The sequence below is a fragment of the Protomyctophum parallelum genome (genome assembly GCF_964188405.1).
Source record: "Protomyctophum parallelum genome assembly, chromosome: 22".
NCBI lineage: Eukaryota > Metazoa > Chordata > Actinopteri > Myctophiformes > Myctophidae > Protomyctophum > Protomyctophum parallelum.
The window spans coordinates 2,294,031-2,318,787 of record NC_139714.1 but is presented as its reverse complement, the minus strand read 5'-3'; the positions used below and the strand labels follow the sequence as shown (position 1 = coordinate 2,318,787).

Genomic DNA, 24,757 nt, shown 5'->3' with positions numbered 1-24,757 from the left:
ATGGTAGAGGTTCTTCGTCACAGGAGCGGAAAGTGCTGTCCGCCGGTATAATTGGGAGTTAGGTCTTTGGCGATATCTTTGGCTAAATGGGCAAGTTAAGGAAGCTTAAGTTGCAAGGCTTAGTTTTAGATTCTCAAACAGACTATTTATGAAATGATAATCGGACAGAGAACTTGTGCTGGCGAAATGCCTTATAAAAGGATGGGATGACGTCACCACTAGGTAGGCGTGACATCAGCCCTGACAGGTTCCTCCCGGAGCACTGTATAAAAGGAACAGATTGAAGTGTGTCCGTGACATCTGGGAAACCCTCCCTGAGTGCTTCATACCAAGGTAAGACTGCTGCACTATCATCAGTGTTTTGCACATTAAACTTTACTGATAATATGTTTCACTCATGTTAATGTGTATAAGACATTGGTAAATGTGTCATCTCCCCTGTATAATTCTCTCTGAGGACGCCCTCCTAAGGGTCCCGGGCCACCCTGTAGAAGACCCCTGGTGGTTTGATGTAATTATAGTGACATTAGATATGTCTTTCTAACGCTCTCCTTCTCCTCCCCAGAGTGAACATGGTGACATACACAGTGACTGTGCCCGGTGCTTGGCTCACTCTGGTCTACTTCAAGCTGGTGGGAAAGAATGGCGAGAGCAAACGCACCTTGCTCTTCAGTTTCTGGGGATTTGTCAACTTCTTCCTAGGCAGGGCCAATGTAAGTCTGACTTATGTCTGAACTAAGCAAGGGAGAATCATTTCTGCCATTTTTGAGAAACGCACACACATGTAAACTAATCATTGTGTGTATCCCTGCACTATCTGCATTGAGTGATCTTGGTACATAGACATTGATTTACTGGAGATTCTGACTTTCAATTGTACATAGCGTACATTTTGATTGATTGTATTGTTCCACTTTTTGCTTTGGCAATGATGTAAACGTATGTTTTGTCATGCCAAGAAAGCCTTTTGAATTGAATTGAACTGAATTGTGTGTTTTATCCCACAGACCACTACTTTCTCTGTGAAACATCCCGTGAGTCTTGGTGAGCTGAGAGTGATCGAGCTGGAAAAGAGGTCACTCTTCTTCGGCTTGCATGCCTGGTTCGTCTCCAAGATTGAAATCACGTCTCCAGAAGGAGACGTTTACCACTTCCCCATCTACCGCTGGATCGCTGATGCACAGCCACACCTGTTCAGAGAGGCTAAAGGTTAGTGGAGGCTATACTGTTGTGAATGATGTATTCATTTGTTTAACTTCAACTTGAACTGTATTGTCACATCACAGACAATTTATATGTGTGAATCAGCGGGTGAAATTATTGTTTGTACAAACTCCACCATTTATGGTTTTCAGGAAACAGGGAGAATAGAAATGAAAAATATATATATTTTGGTTAATATGGTACCGCAACTTTCAGAGGGAGGGCAGAATCCATTTCTTGCGACCGACGGTCCGTCGCGACGCACCGTCCGTCGGTCCTATTTTAGGTCGGCCGGTCGGTCCGTCGGTCCGTCGGTCGGTCGGTCGGTCGGTCCGTCGGTCCGTCGCTCCGTCGCTCCGTCGCTCCGTCGCTCCGTCGCTCCGTCGGTCGGTCCGTTTTTAGGTCGGCCGCTCCGTATTTACGCCGGCCGGCCGGTAACTCTGTCATTTCTGTACCGTTTTGGACGTGGGTGGTCTCATTTGAATCGTGTGGCCCCCCCGGGGGCGTCTATGGGGGTCTCGAGGTTCGGGGACCCCTGGGGACCCCCACGGACCCCCAAATGGTAACTCTGTCATTTCTCTACCGTTTTGGACGTGGGTGGGCTCATTTGAATCGTGTCGCCCCCCTGGAGGTTTCTATGGGGGTCTCGAGGTTCGGGGACCCCTGGGGACCCCCAGGGACCCCCAAATGGTAACTCTGTCATTTCTCTACCGTTTTGGACGGGGGTGGGCTCTTTGGAATCGTGTGGCCCCCCTGGAGGTTTCTATGGGGGTCTCGAGGTTCGGGGACCCCTGGGGACCCCCACGGACCCCCAAATGGTAACTCTGTCATTTCTCTACCGTTTTGGACGTGGGTGGGCTCATTTGAATCGTGTCGCCCCCCTGGAGGTTTCTATGGGGGTCTCGAGGTTCGGGGACCCCTGGGGACCCCCAGGGACCCCCAAATGGTAACTCTGTCATTTCTCTACCGTTTTGGACGGGGGTGGGCTCTTTGGAATCGTGTGGCCCCCCCGGGGGCGTCTATGGGGGTCTCGAGGTTCGGGGACCCCTGGGGACCCCCAGGGACCCCCAAATGGTAACTCTGTCATTTCTCTACCGTTTTGGACGGGGGTGGGCTCTTTGGAATCGTGTGGCCCCCCCGGGGGCGTCTATGGGGGTCTCGAGGTTCGGGGACCCCTGGGGACCCCCAGGGACCCCCAAATGGTAACTCTGTCATTTCTCTACCTCCCGTTTTGAGGGAGGTCAGAATCCATTTCTTGCGACCGCGCGATTCGAACCAGCGGCCCCAACACAAAAAAATTGAGAGGCGAGAGATTAGACCGCTACACTACAGCGGCCATACGTTACAAAGAAGTGTTTCATTGGACTTATAAAGACAATAGCACCCAGCTGCAGTTTCGCAAGGGGAGGGACCGGAAGTGCTTTTTCACACACACACCATGTCCAGACCATAGACCACAGACACACGACCATATGCATTTAATTTACTATGAAAACCTGCATTTCCCGTCAGTCAGTCAGTCAGTCAGTAAGTGTGTCATGTCACGCCTCGTGTCATGCCTCCATATATGGTCACGCCTCGTGACACGTCACACCACCATATATGGCCGTTTCCATATATGATATAAGATCCCGACACTGACCTCATCAAACCCTGGATAGCCATACATTGAAAAGACTGGATCATCACCTAGATCTCCATATATGGAGCTGAGGCGGCCAGCAACTCTACATCTGACCTCATAATGTAGTAATCAGCTCATAATATAATTAAAAGACGAGCACATAACGTAATAGATATAATGAAAGACCTAATCACTTGATTTGACACATTTAGCCCCTCGGAGGGGAGGTGCGTGCGTGCGTGAGGGAGGTATGTCTAACGTCCTGCGCTATCAAAGCCTGGAGGAGCGCTTATTGCGATCCAAATAATTAGACGTACGAATATACACAACTATGTAGTCAAAACAGGAAATCATCCTTGGGTTTGGTGAAAAGTGAAAATAAAAATATACAGTGAGGCCCCGGAAAAAGGTGTGGGGGGGGCAGTTATTAATTGCAAAGTGTTTTTCAACTTGTGCCAACACACTCCTTCCGTTATGATGTGACTTCACAAACGATTTTTTCCAACAGCAAATAACACATGTGTTTTATTATTATTAATATAATGCAAAACACTTTTATTTTTATGTTTTAAGACAATTAATGCATGCATGCTAGAAGCCTGCTTAAAATTAACTTTGTTCTCATGCATTTTGAAACTGTAAAACATCTAGGCCTACACATTTCCAGAAATCATACTTAATCAACAATTTTTTTCTTTTTTTAATATTTTATTTCATTATTAAAAACATAACAATTATGCACGAGTTAAAAGAAAGTATTTCATACATTCGTTAGCAAATAAATTGGCGAATCAATTTATATCAAATTCACATAATAATACAAAGACAATGACTATTTCTTGAACACAATGTAATTAAAAACATGTCACATTAAATTTAATTTCAAAAACATTTTACATAATGTAGCACTCAGCACAATATAAAAATTTTGTCATATTTGTAACACGATTGACACGATTCAAATGAGCCCACCCACGTCCAAAACGGTAGAGAAATGACAGAGTTACCATTTGGGGGTCCCTGGGGGTCCCCAGGGGTCCCCGAACCTCGAGACCCCCAAAGAAACCTCCAGGGGGGCGACACGATTCAAATGAGCCCACCCACGTCCAAAACGGTAGAGAAATGACAGAGTTACCATTTGGGGGTCCCTGGGGGTCCCCAGGGGTCCCCGAACCTCGAGACCCCCAAAGAAACCTCCAGGGGGGCGACACGATTCCAATGAGCCCACCCCCGTCCAAAATGGTAGAGAAATGACAGAGTTACCATTTGGGGGTCCCCAGGGGTCCCCGAACCTCGAGACCCCCATAGAAACCTCCAGGGGGGCGACACGATTCAAATGAGCCCACCCACGTCCAAAACGGTAGAGAAATGACAGAGTTACCATTTGGGGGTCCCTGGGGGTCCCCGAACCTCGAGACCCCCAAAGAAACCTCCAGGGGGGCGACACGATTCAAATGAGCCCACCCACGTCCAAAACGGTAGAGAAATGACAGAGTTACCATTTGGGGGTCCCTGGGGGTCCCCAGGGGTCCCCGAACCTCGAGACCCCCATAGAAACCTCCAGGGGGGCGACACGATTCAAATGAGCCCACCCACGTCCAAAACGGTACAGAAATGACAGAGTTACCGGCCGGCCGGCGTAAATACGGAGCGGCCGACCTAAAAACGGACCGACCGACGGAGCGACGGAGCGACGGACCGACCGACCGACGGACCGACGGACCGACGGACCGACCGGCCGACCTAAAATAGGACCGACGCACCGTCGGTCGCAAGAAATGGATTCTGCCCTTGCTGGACTTTCAACAGCTGCCACAAGTTCCCCAAGGGAGTTGGGTTGGAACTAATTCACAAGGGATAGTAGACACCTTTATGAACCCCTTTTTTGAAGAAAGGTATTAGTAAGCATTTAATTATTTTCCAGATTGGTCCAACATTAAGGCTAACTTAATTAAACAGTTTATGTGAAACTTGTTTTTATGTGTGGAGTCACATTGCCCTATACTGACAACACTCTGTACTTCTGCTGGTGCACAAACAACCCTATTTTCCTATTACTAGTTACTAGTGTGCGTGTGTCTGTTATTATTAATTGGGTTGTCCCGATCGTATTGGGTGATCGGAAATTGGCTCCGATCTCATGACTTTCAAAAGATCAGAATCGGGGAGAAAATATCAGATTTTTTATTGTCTAACGTAAATCTCAAAGAAAGATAAGCAATGAGAATTTGTAAAAACTGTTGTGTATAATTATGCTAGTTGTTTTCCTTCTGGTCCCAGTCAGAGATCATCAAACAAAGACTAATCACACTCACAGGCGTGAAAGACAAATATGATGAAAACAAGGAAATGTAACCCCCGCTATGCATGATGTGATAGGTGTATGTACAGTAGTACTCTCTCTGAATGAGAGATACTCTTTTTAACTTGACTTCACTTGAGAGTTTTAATTTCTACTTCAGTTCTATAAGCTGTAGAACTGTATTCACTCTAAATAACCAATACATAATTATTTTTGCTATGATTCCATGCTTTCATAGAAAGAAAAAAACACAATGATTAATAGAAGTATAGTCGCATTTGCCTTTCACTAATTTAAAGGCAACACAACAGACTACACTAGAGTGACATACATTAGGATATTTGCTGTTGTGATATGGCATAAGTGTTCTATAAAAAATATAAAGATTGCATCGGGAAAAATCGCTATGTCTCAAAATCAAATTATTATTTATAGTCATTTTACACTTGGTTGCATGCTGAAAATAGCTGATCGTATACGCGTTGTGAGCTTGTAGATCGGCTAGTGTAAAAACACTCATTACGATGGCATCAAGACCCGCCAAAATACATTTTAGTCGACTAAATCAACTGTAAATTTAGTCGACTAAAACTAGACTAACACTAAGACATTCCAGGTGACTAAAATGTGACTAAAACTAAATTATGTTTCAGTCTAAAGACTATGACTAAACTAAAATAGAGATTTGCTGCCAAAAACAACACTGTTCTAAACCTACGTGTTGTCAACATTATACTAAATATCTGATTTTAATCTCTCCTTAACTTTGTTTTAATTTTCTTGCAGCTTGGAGACACTTTGAGGAAGAAGCCGATGCACTATTGCTGTCCAAATACGGCAGAAAAACGGAACTGAAGGAGAGAGAGACGAACTACAAGTGAGTCTGATGTCTTATTGTTGGCTCTGTGCAGTGTTAATGTTGTCCACTCAAACTATGACGAAACATGTCCGTCTGACACCTTTTTTCACTGATGTATCAGGCTTTACTAACATAATTATATTCCATTATAAAACTACAGTGGCTTATTATTAAAAAGTACGGTAGGCCTAAACCTACAGAAATTTATTTGACGACTGAAGCAATAAAAGAGCCATCTTTAATAATAACCAATTACTTAAAAGTGATGATTTTTATAATTGCATTAAATTACAATTTAGATACATGACCATTACAGTATGTGTACACTGTAAGTATGTAATATAGCAACATAAAGTGACAGTAAAGGAGTAACATTCCCACCCTCTCATTGATGAGAGAGGTTCTTGACCACCCAAAAAGGGTGAAAACCCCCAAAATGCAGGAGAAACGCTGGCACAGGAGCAGCGCAGGACAAATAGTCAAATAAAAGGAGGTTAGTGCGTATGCAAATTGAGATGACCCAAGTTCTTGACTGTTCTCCTCTTCCTCCATAGGTGGAATGACTATAAAGCAGGCGTTCCTCACATCATACACAGTGCCGGTTCTCTAGATCTGCCTGCAGAAGTCCGATTCTCCTACACCAAGTACATCCAGATCGGCTACACCCTAGCTAAAAGGTGAATCCTTTACTATTGTATCAGGGGACATTGTTGACGTTGCAGCATATTTCAATGTTAAAATTATATTTCACTTTTCACCCATTGGAAACGTCACGACTTGACACTTATAGGCCTATAGCCAGTGGAAACAGAAGTAGGCTAGTTATCACATTAAGTTAAGTTGAATCATGCATTTGTTATGTTTTTATTTTATGTTCTAGTTTTCTCTATTTTAAACTATTTTAAACTCCCCAGTCTGGTGGATCTGAACCTGCAGGGTGTGTCAAACTCCAAGGCCACCTGGAAGAACATTGAAGAGATTGCCAAGGTCTGCGACCGGTTCACGACCGGTGGCTTTTGGCTGTTCCAGTTGCTATACCGGTTTCTAATCTGGCTGTTCCCGTGCTTCGCAACGAAGGTGAAGGCCCATCGGGATGGAGCGCGTTGGTCGGTCAGAGGTAAATAAACCATGTGAAAATGACATCTCTTGTGTGCTAGCTATTTCTTCACTTCATTCCAATTTGTGCTTTGGAGCCTTGAACCTATGAGACCATTCATCTAATTTGGAGTGTGGCATGGGTTTTCTGCTTCTGCAGATGTATTTCTATTACAATGGTAAGGGCTGGGCAGGGCTGTTGCCAGCCGGGTCTTGGCTGGGTGCTACAGCCTACACATGATTTAAATTAATTTAAGTTTATAGGTAAACTGGTAAAAATGGAATAGATGTTAAACATTGATGCAGCTTGCCCTAGCCCCGACGACCTTACAGGCGTTTGTAAAGGCTCAATTTATGTCACTTATAGCATTTTATGTAGACTTAGATAGCATGTTATGTAGACATAGCACTACATAGTATATATGCATAGTTTCATTATTCCACTGTAATGTTCTTAGCTTACGTATGATTCACAATAACTACTTTTTTATGTACAGTATAATGTATTGCCATGTTTTTTGTGTAAATCGCTTTGGATTAAGAGTGTCGGCTAAATGCCTGAATTGTAAATTGTTGTGAAGAAAACAAAAACAAGAAACTCAACTTTGTTCTGAACAATTCAAAATGGATGCTGCTTGACTGACACTGCGTGAAAAGAGGAGTTAACGGGCAATTATGGGCACTAGATTTGCCCGTAAACCTCAAGTTTAGCATGCATATACAGTAATATATGGTATATTACTGTAATATACACATCTGTATTCCATGCTTTTTGTGCAGTGTGAACAGTGACGTAACCAGAAAGCAGAGTAAGCTAAGCTCCATCTTGTCTTCCAGAATACGTGCAGGCACACTGGACAGATGATGCTTTCTTCGGCTACCAATACCTGAACGGCATCAACCCCATCCTGATCCGCCGCTGCATCGCCCTGCCGGACAACTTCCCTGTGACCAATGACATGCTGAGCCTCCCCTATGGGCGGAGCTTAGAAGAGGAAATGGAGGTGCTTTGTTTGTATCTTTTTTTTACAAAAGAAAACCAAGGCATAGTGCATGTTGGTGGTCAAGGGTTAAATCAGCCCACATCCCTGTTTTTTCCTTATAGTAGGGGGTATTAGTAGGGGGTCCCTTGGGTCATCCTAAAGCTAAATTCCAATACCGCAACTTTCACACTCGCTCACTCTCCTCGCGTCCTCCACTCGCTCCTCGGCTCCGCCCCCAGCGAGGAGGAGAGGAGGAGGAGAGGATTCTATGCGAGGACAGAGTGGTGGTCGAATTTTCCTCTAGAATCGGAATGTACTACGCTGTCATTTTAAAGCGACGGCACATTCCGCGATCACTAATGACGTGTATCAATTCAATTAAATTCAAAGGGCTTTATTGGCATGGGAAAACATACGTTAACATTGCCAAAGCAAAAGTGGTGGAACAATACAGTGTCACACAGCTGGATCACTGGAACTCCGAACAGAGCCGTACAGTCTACAGAATAGACAATTCATCATTTTGTACATGTAACCGAGGGTCCGAGGCCAATGTGTATGTATTGGTAACATGTGCAAGGCAAGGCTATTTATTCCTGAAATAGTGAATAAGCGCCAGGATGCGCACACGTATAAATCACCCCCCCCCCCTCCTCCGACAGTCAGTCCTCCTCCGCGGTCTTTGCAAATAACGGACACTATAACAGGAATTAGGTATAGTCTCTCTGACTTACATATATATTCAGTTCAGTCCACATATAAATAAATACATTTTTGTCACCGTCATTCATAGCAGTCTGTGCATTCAGGCATGCACAGAGATAAATTAACTATAGCTTTTGAGGTGCGCACAATATAGCCGGCCTAATTTATATATCCTACTTTTATTATGCTTATATAACACAACGCAATAAAGCCAGTGGCTTGTTGTGGTCCTTTCACTTTCACATATGTAGGCTAGATAGGCTACTTTATCATTCTGAAGCTCTATTCATTCAGCGAAAATGTGTCTCTTCAACAAACAGTTGAACAGTGTCTGTTGGCCGTTGGGTCAGCGACTTCAGCCAGTCAGCGGCCGGCAGCTAGTGGATGGGGTGGGGGGGGTGCATAGTGTCGGGTTTCAAGCAGTGTTTTTGTGCCACATGTGGAGGAGGCGGACTTATGTCACTGGAGAAGGAAAAAAACAAATACACGTGATGTGGAAATCCGCTGCGAGGAGACAAAATACCCCACCGAGCCTGCACCTGATGTACACTCGCTCTATGTGGTCTCGGAGAGCCCACTCGGCTCCTCCACTCGACTCCACTCTCCTCCTCGATGGAGAACTTTAACAAATGGAACGTTAACCATTTCCGGGTCACGCTGGAATGACCCCGAGTGACTGAGTGGGAGTGAGCGAGTGTCCGATATTTTGGGTATTGGAATTTAGCTTAAAACATCCCAGAAGGGGTGCCCAAAAAAATCTTAAACAGGAAGTGAGTTATTGACAAAATTCAAAATGGCTGCCTAAACTGTTGACAGTTGACTCAAAAGACACCAAAATAATCTCCAAAAAACATAAAATTTGGTACACACGTCCCTTGGGTCATCCTAAGTCATCCTAGAAGGGGTGCTCAAGAAAACCTTAAACAGGAAGTGAATTATTGACAAAATTGAAAATGGCCTACAGTGTTGGTGATTGACTGAAAAGCCTATAGAATCTCATAGAAGCATACAATTTGCAATTAAATGTCCATTGGGTCATCCTGAGACATCCCAGAAGGGGTGCCCAAAAAAAATCTTAAACCAGAAGTGAATTATTGACAAAATTGAAAATGGACGCCCACAGTGTTGTCGATTGACTCAAAAGACGCAAAAAGAATCTCATAAAAGCACAAAAATTGGCACACATGTCCTTTGGCTCATCCTAAGACATCCTAGAAGGGGTGCCCACAATAATCAGAAACAGGAAGTGCGTTATTGACTAAATTGAAAATGGTCACCTACAGTTGACAGGTGATGCAAAAGACATGACATGTGGTACAAATGTCAATTGGGTGATCTTAACGTATCCTACAAGGGATGCCCAAAATGTTTTAAACAGGAAGTGAGTTTTTGTAAATGACCACCTAAGCAGGTGATACAAAAGAAAAGTGACGGTTAATCCTTTTGAAGTGCTTAGGCAGGAATAATCAGTTTTGCAGTGCTTGAAATATACACCTGTGTTCTGTATGGCAAGACAACTGACATTGAAAACGTCAATGATCCACGGAAGGACCTGTTTGCTCAAAAATGTCTCTCAATGGAAAACATTCTTCCCATTAGGCTGCACTGCTACAACATTCAAATTGAGTAGTTTACCAATCTGTCTTTTGGTCCAGGAGCCTGAAAGCTATGCAATCTCTACCATCTCCTGAAAAATATGGACGCTTTTATAGACACTCAAGCCAGAGCCTTCCAAAGTTTGTAAAGAATTCCTCAAGTGTTGCTGTAAAGCTAAGCCCCTCTGTTCGTTGAAAGTGTAGGTGCTGGGATTCTGGGTTACCTTGCACAGCATTATGTCAATGTTCTGGTAATTGTGAAATGGCGCACAGTTACTAGAATAAAATAAAGAAGATAGTAAAAAATAAGCAAGTAGAGTGAGTGCAAAATAAATGAGATGCAGAGAGTAAAATAACAATATGCAGAGTAAAATAAATATAAGGATTTGCAGAGTTAGATGAATAAAGATTCAAAGAGTAAAGAAAAGGAAATAAATATGATGTAGTGCAAATGTAAAAATAATATGCCAAGTTATGCAGACGGAAGTTGTCAACAGTTTAAACAGCCATTTAGAATTGATTCAACATGGTCCCTTCCTAAAACGTTAAATAAACAAACACAAACAAACAAATAATCCCTTTTAGGTAGGAGCACTATACGCTTTTCTGAGCTCTTCTTTTTTTTTAGGTGGTTATTTTGAATTCAGAAAAAAACAAACTTCCTGTTTAAAAGAAATGTGGACACCCCTTTTTGGACGACCCAAAGGACATTTGTACCAGATTCCATGCTTTTAATGAGATCCTTCGTTTTTTTCATCATCTGTCAACACTGTAGGGTAGGCGGTCATTTTAAATGTAGTCAATAACTCACTTGCTGTTTCAGATTATTTTGGGCATCCCTTCTAGGATGTTATAGGTTAACCCAAGGGACATGTGTGCCACATTGTATGCTTATGGAGATTCTTTAGTTGTCTTTTGAGACAATCGACAACACTTTTTTCAATTTCAATTTAGTCAATAACTCACTTCCTGTTTTGGATTCCTTTGGGCACCCCTTCTAGGATGTCTTAAGATGACCCAAGGGACATATGTGCCCAATTGTATGCTTCTATTAGATTCTATACGCTTTTGAATCAATAACCAACACTGAATCGGCCATTTTCAATTTTCTCAATAATTCACTTCCTGTTCAAGATTGTTTTTGACACCCCTTCTATGATGTCTTAGGGTGACCCAAGGGACATGTGTGCCAAATCTCATGCATTCTTTAGATTATTTTGGTGTCAACAGTTTTGGTGGCCATTTTGAATTTTGTCCATAACTCACTTCCTGTTAAAGATTGTTTTGGGCACCCCATCTAGGATGATTTAGGATGACCCAAGGAACATCTGTACCAAATGTCATGCTTGTATCGATTGTATAGATTGTCATGCTTGAATCGATTGTGATAGGAATTGTGCCCCAATAGAGGGCTTGATCTCTGGTCATATGAAGAATTATACAATATATTATCTATTGGTAATCATTCATAGGGTCTTTTAAAAGTGTTTTAAAACAATTATGTATTTTTGGCATTGACAATATATCACTCAGAAAGGGATTAATGTGGAAGGTCATCTCATTCCGAATGGTTTTTAAGTACATTTTTGGCATTTAAAGTTGTTTAAAATGGGTTATTTTTGCCAAATCATTTAATATTAGTCTAATTACTATAAATGTAAAAGTTATACTTGGCACAATCAGTCAGAATTTCAGCATATAACATTTAGGAATAATAGGTAATTTCTGGCGGCCATTTTGGATTTGTCTGAAATTTTGGGCACTAAAGAGTGTGTGTACCACACAATTTGGTGCTTTTTTCCACCGCGTAACGATTTTAACCATGTTATGACAATAATACCCCCTACTATTACAGGCTGGCGTTCGGGTGATTCTTTTGTGAAAAATAAATCCCATACTCCCACAATAAGGGCCTTTATCAGCCCCACCCCTCTCCAATTGTTTATATTGTGTTTAGTTTCCAAGATGGCCGCAGCACCAGCAGGGGGTGGGGCGGAGGTGAGTGGGTGGGTGGGGTCAACATATGCCCTTACTGGGTTGCGTTCACACATTCAAGACACCCGTCTTGTGTCTGCCTTGCATGTGTCTGTGTTTAATGGCCGCTCCAATGCATTTCCAATGGAAGCCCATATGGTTTGACGAAACATGTTGTTTGATGGGTGGGAGGGGGCATTCACACACTGTATATGTGACGTCACCTGTGTTATATCATGGATACTATCACAAGTAGGACGCGCAAACGCGGGAAGCGAACGCAGCTCGTTTGTGTGTGTGTGTGTGTGTGTGTGTGTGTGTGTGTGTGTGTGTGTGTGTGTGTGTGTGTGTGTGTGTGTGTGTGTGTGTGTGCGTGCTACAGCTGCGCCCTCTGGTGGCGGGCGGGTGGTGTCACAGCGGGACAGACACACAGACACACACACACACAGACAGACACGTTCTGCAGGGTCTCATAGTTAGTGCTCATTGCGTTCGCAACTATAACATCTGGTCATAGCCTAACAGTGTTAATGTTTCCAACAGAATGGCAACATCTTCCTGTTGGACTATAAGAATTTGGATGGATTTGAAAAAAACATCATCGACGGTGAGCAGCAATACCTGACGGCTCCACTGGTGCTGCTGCACTCAACTGACCACAAACTGATGCCCATCGCCATCCAGGTGAGAACACTCAACACCTGACCACAAACTGATGCCCCTCGCCATCCAGGTGAGAACAATCTTCCACACTGGAAAATTGAACCAATAGGCTCTATGCACAGCAGCCGTACTGAAAGTTAGTTAGTTACTGCAAGAGTGCAGGTCTAGCCAACACCAACTCGTGATTCCTGGATTGCTGCCCTCCACAAATTCCTATCTAACATCAGGTTCTTGAACTCTGCAGTGTTGTTACAGTGGCATCCCACTAGTTTCTTCCTCAATCTCAAAATGACATTCATCAGAACTGTCACGCCGCAGTGCGTCTACATAGGTGGTAGAAACGGGTCTCATGGTCGCAGCTGAGCTTACGTATTTCCTGTAGGCAGACTCGACATCTAGCCATGGGCGGAGCTTGGGGGGGTGCAGGGGTTGCATTGCACCCCCTGGTGGCCGGGGGTGAAATTGCTTCTTTTTTTAAAAGTTAAAGCGCAAATAACATGCATTTTAAAATTGCTTTTAATATTTAATATCATATTGTCTATGTCCCTCAAACTTATTTCTAATGGTTTGAGCATCAATCACTACTCTGATATAACCAGTCCTTGTCAATTCTTTCTGGACTTTGAAAGCAGTTTTAGCTGCAGTACCACAATGTCCTGAGGTGGTGGGGTGCTGATATGCAGATTATTTAATATTTGAGTCATTATAATACTGATGCTAGATAAACCCAGGCTTGTTTCCATTCCATGCCAGCTTGGAAAATCAACAATAGTGGACATTGTAAACAAAGTGGAAATGCAAATTTGGAACTGAAGACTGAAGAAGAGGAGAAATTATATAAGTAGGGTGACATTGATGACATCACGATGAGGCCAAAATCAGTTGAGCTGTTCCTGAGAGCAATTTACATTAAAACACCCATATGATATGAAAGCCTGATTGTTCAAAATTGGTTATTTGTGGGGATAGAAAACACATATGGGAGCCCCAAAAACACAAAATAAATTGAAAAAGTAGAATTGTATGTTATAGATTATTTATCAAGATTATTTTTATTTTAATCAAATTATAATAATTGTGAGAAACAAATCTGAATTATATTATGTTTTGTTTTACAATACATTCATTTTATAGTAGTCATCATGTCACATTATTTTATCAACCCCGCCTGCCCCAGCAGAGCAAGAACCACCGTGTCCGGGCAGTTTGGACACAACAAACCCGCCGCCCCCCACCTCCACCACCTCCATCAGTGGAGGTGGTGGAAGGTGGTCTTGGGGAAAAACACGGCTGTCCTACAGCAATTCCCCACAACGTTAATAGGAAAAAAACAAACGTTCATTTTCCACCTTCTATTACGAGAAGCATGCGTGGATGGAATATTCCGTTTTAAAGGATGCAGTGTTTTGTTTTGCCTGCCGACACTTCCAGAATGACAGCAACATGGACTAATTTCGTAATACCGGCGTGAGTGCCTGGAGTAGACTGGGCTCGAAACTGGACAAACATGCCATATCCGAGTTGCATGATTAAATGGGATCACTTTAAAAAGAGTGCATCTTCACTCTTCAGGCTCTATTGCAGCTAAACTTTCAGAAAGTCACAAAGCTACTGTAGAGAAGAACAGGTTGTATCTGTCCAAATTTGTTGATATTATTAGGCTATTGTCTAAACTTGGATTGACTTTCCGTGGACACAGGGAGGGGATAGATTCAGAAACACGGGGCAATTTTCTTGAGATTCTTCTCTAAATATGATACTGGATTTGAAAGCATGCAGTCAAATCATTTTAATTCAACATCCCCAAATTTCCAGAACGAAATAATTGATATCTGTGCAAACTTGGTTTATGCAGATATTGCAGAATCCCTACAGGGGGTCATGCCTATGTTCCTCAGCCCTATGTTCCCTCAGCCCTAGTATGTTCTCCCATTTAAAAACAGACCCTATATGTTCCCTCAATCCGATAAGTGCAAGTGTAATAAATGTAATAGTGTAATAAGTATATTAGTGTAATAGTGTAATAAGTATAATAGTGTAATAAGAGTAATATAGACAGCATTGTTTTTCCCAATGAAATTGCCATTAGATGGTATTATTTCCCCCCAAAACAGCTCGTCTCGTCTTTTTTTCTCATCTTTTTTCTCGCCTCGTCTTATTTTTCTCGTCTCGTTTCGTCTCGTCTTTTTTCTCTCATCTCGTCTTTTATTTATCATCGACTGCAATTCATCTTAATGTCTTTTATCGGGTGCACAGTCTGGGAAGAACCTGTTAAACAAGACAATACCAGCACTCACGGAACTGTCCTTAAAGGAACTTTATTGTTTTGATTTCCCAGAGTATAATTTTTCAGTTCCTTGTTCCTTGTATATATATATTTTTTTTACCTTCCTTGTCTGGTTAAATGTGGTAATGTGTAAAAAGGCTGAGTCAGACTTGTTGTTCACAGCGCACACCTGACAAAAGATATGAAATATTCAGACTGTACATGACCAAGACATCTCCCTTCAGGAACGGTATGGGTATTTGTGACATGGGGTACCAGAGCTAAAGGAAACCCATATTACTAAAGTATGGCTTTCCCGGTGTATTGTGCAGGAGGCCATCCAGCTGGCTTATGCCAGTACAGGGTTTCAGCCTCCTGAATGCCTTAGAACCCAGGATGCTGCCATACCCTGCATAGAGCAGGGTATGCTCTACTGTGGGCCTCTGCTGGTAGAATCTAAAGCAGCAGCATCAAATATTTGCGAGGAAAACAAAATAGGTCAAAATGGGCATATTGTTTTACAGCCCAATAAATCGTCTTCCATTGGCCTTCATTGAGTTGATTGATTGACAGCTGACATGACAAGCCTCTGTTACGGGTCTCAGGGCTGCTGAGTACCTCATTAATAAAACTGAACCTGAATAAACAGGGATAAAGACGGAGCAATGAGTGTTGCTTTTCTTTCCACAATGTAACTGAGGGGAACCGGAAGCTGCGCTCCTTATATTGGGACCCCAGAGAACCTGGGCTAGAACAAACGTTCCGTCCTCACTGCATGTTACACTTTGCTAGTGCAATTAATTCACAGTATTAATTGTAAACCTTCATAAAACGAAATTATTAAATAATTAAACAGACTCTTAAAACCCATTAAGTTGGGTCACACTCTCCTGGTGCTGCAACACCTTTGTTGATTTACTCAACATTGGGGCTAATATTTGTCAGCCCCAGAGCCTATAGTTCAATCACATTGGAAGTGGCTCGGGAGGCATCCTTTGGTTAGACATAAGGTTGGTGTGGGGTACCTTAAGACGACCGGATTAAGGTTGGTGAGGGGTGCGTTAAGGGTTAGGTTAGGTTTAGGTGTGCTGTCCCGTGGGAGGTTAGGTTAGGGTGAGGGTTTGAGATGGTTAACATCGGTAGACAACTTGACTGCGTGTGCGTGCGTTTATCTTGATTTGTGAGTTCTCTTGGCACAGTACCATGGGTGTGTACGCAAAACAAAACCATGCTGCTTCTATGCAACGATTGGTATGTGGTAATGTGGTTGACACTCACTGTAGGAGGAGAAGATGAGTTCAGATATGTACCAGTGCCACTGTCTGCTATTTTGTTTAAAGCGGCATTACACCTCAAGCAGACTGTAATTATGAAACCTTTTAATTAATTGTCTGGTTTGGGTGTTATTTTGTTCATAAAGTGCATGCTATTCTTGTGTGATCCTCAACACAGGATTTGATATATCCAGAATAACATTATTAGTATTGCCTTCACCACCAATAACCATGATAGTACAGCAGCTATCTGCACCCGGGGGCATCACTATGCCAGCTTGTGCATGTGATCGACATTTGCATTAATGTTTTATTTTTGCCACGGACATGCAAAACAAGTGATCAATGATATTACCAGAACACAAATGTATAGCCTACAGTACTAATAGACTCTTGACGTGTCATATATTGTCTACTCTATTCCACTGCGCTACACATTTTAAAACTAGAAAAAGTGCCCTTCTGGGCACAGGTCTCCACCAGGTTATCCACAGATCCGTGCAGTTAGAGGTAAAAACACTTTTGGGCCAGTTATAGCGCCACCTTGAGGCTGAGTTGAAATTGTTCATGTGGCATTTCGTCCTCGGCCTAGTGGGAATGTGCGTGCACAATTTCAGGGAAATCACGCGATGTGTTCATGATTTGCAGCATTTTGTTTGAAACTGAGCACTCCTGTGAACTTTGGAAGCCAATCTTAACCAATCAGGATGGAGTCTGAGAAATCTGAAAGACCCGTTTCGTTGAATGGCTCTAGAGAGACTGTCTACTAATTTGCGTGATGTTTGGACAAAATCTGTAGGTGTACTGTGAAAAAACTTGTTTTGCACAAAGCGGCCTCCTGGTGGCGCTATAACAGGCCGTTCTGGAAAGTTTGGGGCAGAGGTTCATGGTTGGCATCCAGGGAGTGTGTGTGCAAAATTTGGCATCGACCGGGTTAACGGTGGCTGAGATTAGCTGGTCACGGACGGACGGACACACAGACACACGGACACACGGACGGACGGACGGAGTGCAAAACATACTCTCCCCATGCCTTCGGCTGGTGGAGACAATAAGTCACTTATTTTTGGGGAAAAGCTACAACACATTACGGCATGTTGTGACCTTGTAGATCAGCAATTGTCCTTTCTTCTTAGCCTATAATGACATGCCCAAAATCAGGATGTCAGGGTTAAAGTAGTTAGATATATAGTTACCCAACTAACTTACCCAGCAAGACTGGGAAGTTATCCACTGTATACTGGCAGGTGGCCGTCCTGAGACAGGCATTATATGTGGCATAATGCATGGTCCAAGTATATTCCATGTTTGGGATTTCAATAAATGGGTCTTATACAGTAAGTACAGTTGCAGTCCGAGAAAGGGACCCTTAGCTGCAAAGGTGAATGGTGAATTATTGCAGATGGCCTTTCAGAGGACAGTGTTACTTGGGGACATGAGGAGACAGGAAGTTCTACAGGCTAAACTAGTTTTGTTTGTCAACGTAGCTTAAATAGTTGGTGTCAGTTCATTAAGGTGTGTACTCTAGGTTGATGAGACAACTATGCAACGGAAACATACCTGAGATTCAAAACAGATAATTAAGTACATGAGTGATTCATGAAGGCCATGCATGTCAGGATTTAAAAGGAATGTTTCACTGTTCACCGTTTCACTGTGTTGTTGTGGAGCATTTGCTATAACAAAGTAGATAGACTAGACCCCATGCAGTAGTGTCATTGCTGTAACTTGGTATCTGTAATGTGTTCTGTTGCTGCAGGGTGAACTACTGTATGGGTAGCATTATAGTATAATTGATGCCTTACAGCCCCCCCCCCCCCCCCCCCTGTCTGTTTTGGAATGAGGGACCATAGGGCTGAGGGAACATATAGGGCTGAGGGAACATAGGCCTGAGGGAACATAGGGCTGAGGGAATATAGGCCTGAGGGAACATAGGGCTGAGGGAACATAGGGCTGAGGGAACATGGGTACGGTCCCCATTACAGGATACTGGTTTCTTCAGTATTATGGCAGACGAGGCCAGGTCCTCTAAAACGGAAAACAATTGTCAATTTGTTTAAGATACGTTGAGCAGCTTGAAATCAAGGAGCGTTTTCTGTGTTTTATTGATTGCTCAGCATCTCGTGGTGCAGCTGCTATAGTGGACGCTATAAACACAGGACTGGAGATGGGTGGTTTAAAAAACATCCCAATTGTTGCGTGCAGCAAAAAAAATGAAACCCCGTGCTGTGAGTGTGTGTGTGACTACGGGGTTTCATTAGTACAGCAGGTAGTAGTGTGCTGCTGTACTACCTAAATAACTATTTTTTTACCAAGCTGTCGCACCCCCTGGCGTCTAGTTCAAGCTCCGCCTATGGTGGTACACTACTTTCCCCTCCTGGCTTTGCCCTGGGTTTGCTCCCAGAGTCAATTTACTTGCCTCAAGTTCTGTGTGCCTGACGCAGTGCCCTGTCAGCCTCCTTCTCTCTCTGACTTTGTCAAAGAAAGAAAGAAAGGGCCAAATCTAATTTCATTTAATTCAATATAATCCAATCTAATTTAATTTAATAGTACATTGTTGTTCCTTACAGTTGAAGCAGAAGGAATCAAAGGACAATCCAATCTTCTTACCCACTGACTCCCACTATGACTGGCTTCTGGCCAAGATCTATGTGAGAAGTGCCGATTTCACTGAACACGAGCTCAACGTTCACCTGCTGCGCACTCACCTGCTGGCAGAGGTCTTTGCAGTGTCACTGCTAAAGAATGTCCCCATGGTTCACCCCCTGTACAAGGTAACTGTTCACTGCTATGGTTCACCCCCTGTACAAGTTAACTGTCACTGCTATGGTTCACCCCCTGTACTGTACATTGTACAAGGTAGGCCTACAGCTATCGTAATTTGATCAAATATCTTTCTTGTGCAGCAGCTCAACCGATCCAAATTCAGTTGAGATTATTAACATATCATATTCACCTATCATATTCACATACTGTATTAGCAACACAATTATAGGTATAACATTGGCTAGAGGATTCAGTTATCATCATGGCTTTTAAGAACTCATTTCCAATACTGTCATTCAATCTCTATTTTTCCCTCCTCAGCTCCTGTTTCCTCACACCCGCTACACTCTGCAGATCAACAACCTGGCCCGAGCACTCCTGATTTCTGAGAATGGATTTTTTAATGACGTAGGAAACAATGATTAACAGTTTGTCAAACACTGAAATCGAGTATAATTAATTAAGTATAATAAATAGAGCTGGGACTCGATTAAAAAAAAATCTAATTAATCAGAGACTTTGCAATGAATTAATCTTGATTAATCGCATTTTAATCGCATATCAATATTCAACCCGAGAACAGTGATAAACCTTTTTTTTTCAATGTTTTTTGGTATCGCAGTGAATAGTGACTGCGGGATTCCACTCATTTTCAACATTTTACTGTCATTAATATACCTTAGAGTTGTGTGGATATAATAAGAAAGTCCTCCCTATTCTGTGTTGCCTACAACTGGAGGTCTGAAAAAAAATCAGTAACATTATGAAGTGCATCTCAGTGACATCACAAAAATGTACTTCATAATGTTACTGATTTTTTTTCAGACCAGTAACATTATGAAGTGCATCTCAGTGACATCACAAAAATGTACTTCATAATGTTACTGTTTTTTTTAGACCTCCAGTTCTAGGCAACACAGAATGGGGGACTTTAAGCAATACAACTTTTTTATCCCAACAAGTGCAGCAAGTGCCTATATAAAGTGTCTTCAGTGTGTATATGAATACTCAAATGTGCTTTACATGGCGGGGAATGAGAAAACAATTAGGGGGGAAACATTAGGGGGGGAACATTTCACATGAGGTTGGGGCAGACCATTGTCTGACCACGGAATTCCCACGCTTGCTACTTCAGTATGTTTCGCATCGAGGACAGCTTCGTGCTGTGGTGAAATCACTGCACGTCTCTGGTGTACTCCACTCTTGCTTTAAGTTGAGTTTTTTTTCCTGTGCTCCCTGTTCTGCCCGATTTGCTGCTTTACGCAATCTAACATTTCTCTATTTAATGTTAACCTGTCGTCCTATGTTTTCTTCCAGAATGCAGCTTCAGGCGGACAGGCTTTGGGGCCAGTCCTGCGGAAGTCCATGGACTCATTGACCTACAGCTCTCTGTGTCCTCCTGATGACATCAAGGAGCGTGGCGTGGACTCTTTACCAGGATACTACTACAGGGACGATGCACTCCAACTGTGGCCCATCATTCACAGGTAGGAACGTCTGCTGTTAAATCTTAAAGGTAGAGTATAGGATTTCTATTTGTTACAAGGGTTAAATAGCTCTATATTCGGATATAGGCTACAGTACACATTCTACAGAGTGTTTGATCAGTGACAGGAGTCTCCATTAGGGATGTACCGATCAGGTTTTTTTGCTCCCGATCTGATTCCGATCATTTGATTTTGAGTATTTGCCGATAACGACTTTTCCCGATCTGATATTTACTTATGCCATATCACAGTACAATATCAAAAATCATAGACAATATCCAGTCTAATATCATGATATGGATATAATATTGATACTAGGGATGTCCCAATCATGTTTTTTTGCCCCTGATCCGATAACGATCATTTAAAAATGCCGTGAACGGCCCCGATTTCCGATCACGTGATCAAATCGGGACAACACTCCATCTCCATCTCTCTCCAGCTCTTTAGTAAGCAGAATAACGCTAATCCGTTAAACTATCTTCACTTGTATTTGGTAAGCCATCCTTAAGGTTAGTTTTGAGTTTTGGCAGAGAGTCAAGAACTGTGATGTCTTTTGGCAGGGTCAAATTTGTAAGGTTGTTGTGTTGAAGTTGTGTTGATGTCGTCTTGTGTTGTGTTGTGCAGGTATGTTGAGGGAACCGTCCGCTACTATTACAAGACTGATGCTGAGGTCCAAAAAGACAATGAGCTGCAGAAGTGGATCAAGGACATCTTTGAGCATGGGTTCTACTCCAAAGCAAGCTCAGGTACGCTTAGGGGTTTTTTTGCGCCCTGGTCGCTGCTCTTTTGATCCTCCTGGTTGTTGTGTCTGACAAGCCGACGTTGAATCTGTATCATAACCATGCCAAGTCCATGTTTACATAGTTTCAGCTGAGGTATTAGTACGATGACACGACCTTCGAGCACGGCAACACAAAATAAACCTGCCTATACACGGCATATCCAATGCAGTTACCCAAAAAGTAATTACTTGATTTTCTCTGTCCAACAACCGTTTTCTCTCATGTTTTCTGTCCACACTCAGGAGTGCCTCAAAGTCTAAGCTCAGTGGATGAGTTGGTGAAGTTTGCCACCATGGTGATCTTCACTGGCTCCGCCCAGCATGCTTCCGTCAACTCTGGACAGGTGTGTCCTTTTAGATTCCACTGTCATAGAACCACTGACTGACTGTCTGTGATAGAACCACTGACTGACTGTCATAGAACCACTGACTGACTGTCATAGAACCACTGACTGACTGTGATATAACTACTGACTGACTGTCATATAACCACTGACTGTCATAGAACCACAGACTGGTTTAATGTTTGTCTTTAGTTCAATGTTTGTTTTGTAAACACCATTGACAATGAAGGGAAAATGTACGGCATAATGTACCTCATTATGTCATATTGTCTCTTTATTGTTAATGGCGTTTAATGTTTGTGTTTGCACCGTTTGTTTTACATCACCATTACATCACCTAATCAACCTAATTTAGACTTTAATATATTAGCGCCCCTCACTTCATACAGGTGTGGTTTTTTGGTTCCAGTTCTGAAGGAACATATAATACTGTACATACTGTGTAATATGTTATTCTATTTCTATCATTACAGTTTGACTATAGTGGTTGGATGCCCAACGCTCCCAGCACCTTGCGACGTCCTCCTCCCACCACCAAGGGGAGCTCTAGTGAGAGCACCATGTTGGAAACCCTCCCTAATGTCGGCACTACGGCCCAGGGCATGGCCGTCACGTTTACACTCAGCAGAAAGCCCATTGACTTTGTAAGTGTAACTGTCTTTAACCCATTTAGACCCGAGGACAATTCTACAAATGTCTTCTAAATCAAAACAGTTTTCTGAAAAACCTAATGTTTCTATGTCAGTGGTGCTCAAAATAATTATTTCATGTCAAGGAGCCGACCCCCATCTCAAAATATGTAGTTCCAGGGATCTGCTATTCTTCAACAGCTAAAGTATAACACAATGCTTAAAACACCAAAAGGGGTTCCCGTCCTGAATGGGTTTGAATATGCTAGGGTATAGGATATAATTCATGACATTGCAGTCAAGATACCCTGCCAATGCAGTTCATAAGTTATAATTCTGACTACATTGTTTATATTGTGTTTAGTGAGTGGGGTCGACATATGCCCTTACTGGGCTGCGTTCACAAATTCAAGACACCTGTCTTGCGTTTGGCTTGTGTCCGCTCCAATGCATTTCCAATGAAAGCCCATAATAGTCTGACGAAACATTTTGTTTGATGGGGGAGGGGGGGGGGCAGAACACATCCATCAAAGCTGTGTTCAGACACAAGTCAGGTGTCAGACACAAGGCAAGTGTCTTGAATGCAGCCCAGTGAGGGCATAATTATGTCGACCTCGCCCACTCACCTCCGCTCCACCCCCTCCTGGTGCTGCGGCCATCTTGGAAACTAAACACATTATAAACAATGGGAGAAGGGTGGGGCAGAGAAAGGCCCTTATTGTCTTTATTCAGACCACAGCCATCTTTTTATGTGATGTATTCCCATGCTTTTGTTCTTGCTTAAATGTAAGTCGCTCTGGATTAAGAGCGTCTGCTAAATGCCTAAATTGTAAATTGTAAATTGTAATCTTGACAGCAAGGTGCTACCTAGGTGCTACTTCCCATAGACAGCCCATTCATCCAAACAGAAAAGTCCTATCTAATTATATTAATCAACGTCAAACGTCAGACATTGCAGCTGTATAGGGAAAGCTTGAATTATCCTCTTTCAAACTGTAAAGTGTTTATTTAATAAAAATCCACTGTAGACATGTTATGAGCTACTTACTGTCATGAAATTCCTTGCAGATGATTATTTTCTAAGTATCAGAGTATGGAAGTGCTCGTTAACCGTAAAGCAACCTCCTGCTGCCTGCTGCACTATGTGCAAATTCAAAACAGGTGGTATGGGCCGTTGAGTGATATTCAACAAGCGCTTCCAAACTCCAACAAAAAAACACATGCAAGGATCCGGTGGATTTTCATGAAACAAACACTTTGCAGATAGCAAGAGGATAATGCAAGCTTTCCCTGCAGCTGCAATGTTGGTTACAATTTACAATTTAGGCATTTAGCAGACGCTCTTAATCCAGAGCGACTTACATTAAGCAAGAACAAAAAGCATGGGAATACATCACAAAAAAGCATTTATCATAAAACATGCGTAAGCTAAGAAAGTAACAGTGGAATATCTATATATATATTATTTTGATGTTGTAGAGAGGACTTTTCTGTTTGGATGAATGGGCTGTCTATGGGAAGTAGCACCTAGGTAGCACCTTGCTGGCAAGCTGGCTGTGGTCTGAATAAAGACAATGGTGAATACACAGACTGAACATGTGTTGCAGTTAGACCTGTATTATAATATATGTTTCTATGTCCTCAGGTTCAGCTTGGCCATCACAGAGAAGAGCATTTCAACGAGGAGATCCCACGCAAGCTCATAAAAAAATTCCAAGCAGAGCTGGACAAGTTCAGTGTAGCTGTCCATGACAGAAACCAGTCTCTGGAAGTCCCGTACACATACATGGACCCAAAGCTGGTGGAGAATAGTGTTGCCATTTGACATGGTTGTGTTTGACGTTATTCTCAGGAAGTCAGTTCACTGTTGAATAACTACATTTCAATTCAATTCAACTCGAAACATTTTTCATTCCAGGGACCCCCACATAGATGGGCATTAGGCCATAGACCCCCAGATCCTCAAATGTTACCCTTTTTCATGTTTGGGACCCAAATCTACACCATGTAACTTTGAGAGTGTACAAATGGGTCCATTTGCTTCCATGGCGTCTTTGGCATTTTATTGTTTTTGAGGAGCCCCTCCTATAGACGAATCCAGAAACGGGTCTCATGGTTGCAGCTTACGTATTTCCTGTAGGCGGAGCTGACGTAGCTGCGGGGTAAACCTGCACGTCTTCTACTACATTGAATGGTAGAGTGAC

The 24,757-nt window shown here is 42.7% G+C and overlaps 1 protein-coding gene across 1 annotated transcript; it reads left to right on the top strand.

Moving 5' to 3' along the window:
* Positions 1-24,378, top strand: LOC310853604 (arachidonate 12-lipoxygenase, 12R-type-like; the record flags this gene model as incomplete). Its single annotated transcript, XM_083757997.1, has 15 exons — positions 1-32; positions 566-713; positions 1,008-1,209; positions 5,916-6,006; positions 6,543-6,665; positions 6,903-7,105; positions 7,921-8,087; positions 12,884-13,024; positions 19,114-19,317; positions 19,631-19,717; positions 20,627-20,796; positions 21,424-21,545; positions 21,824-21,924; positions 22,398-22,568; positions 24,199-24,378. The coding sequence occupies 15 exons, from the start codon at positions 1-3 to the stop codon at positions 24,376-24,378; spliced, it is 2,142 nt and encodes a 713-aa protein (XP_083614123.1).
* Positions 24,379-24,757: the final 379 nt, after the last annotated feature.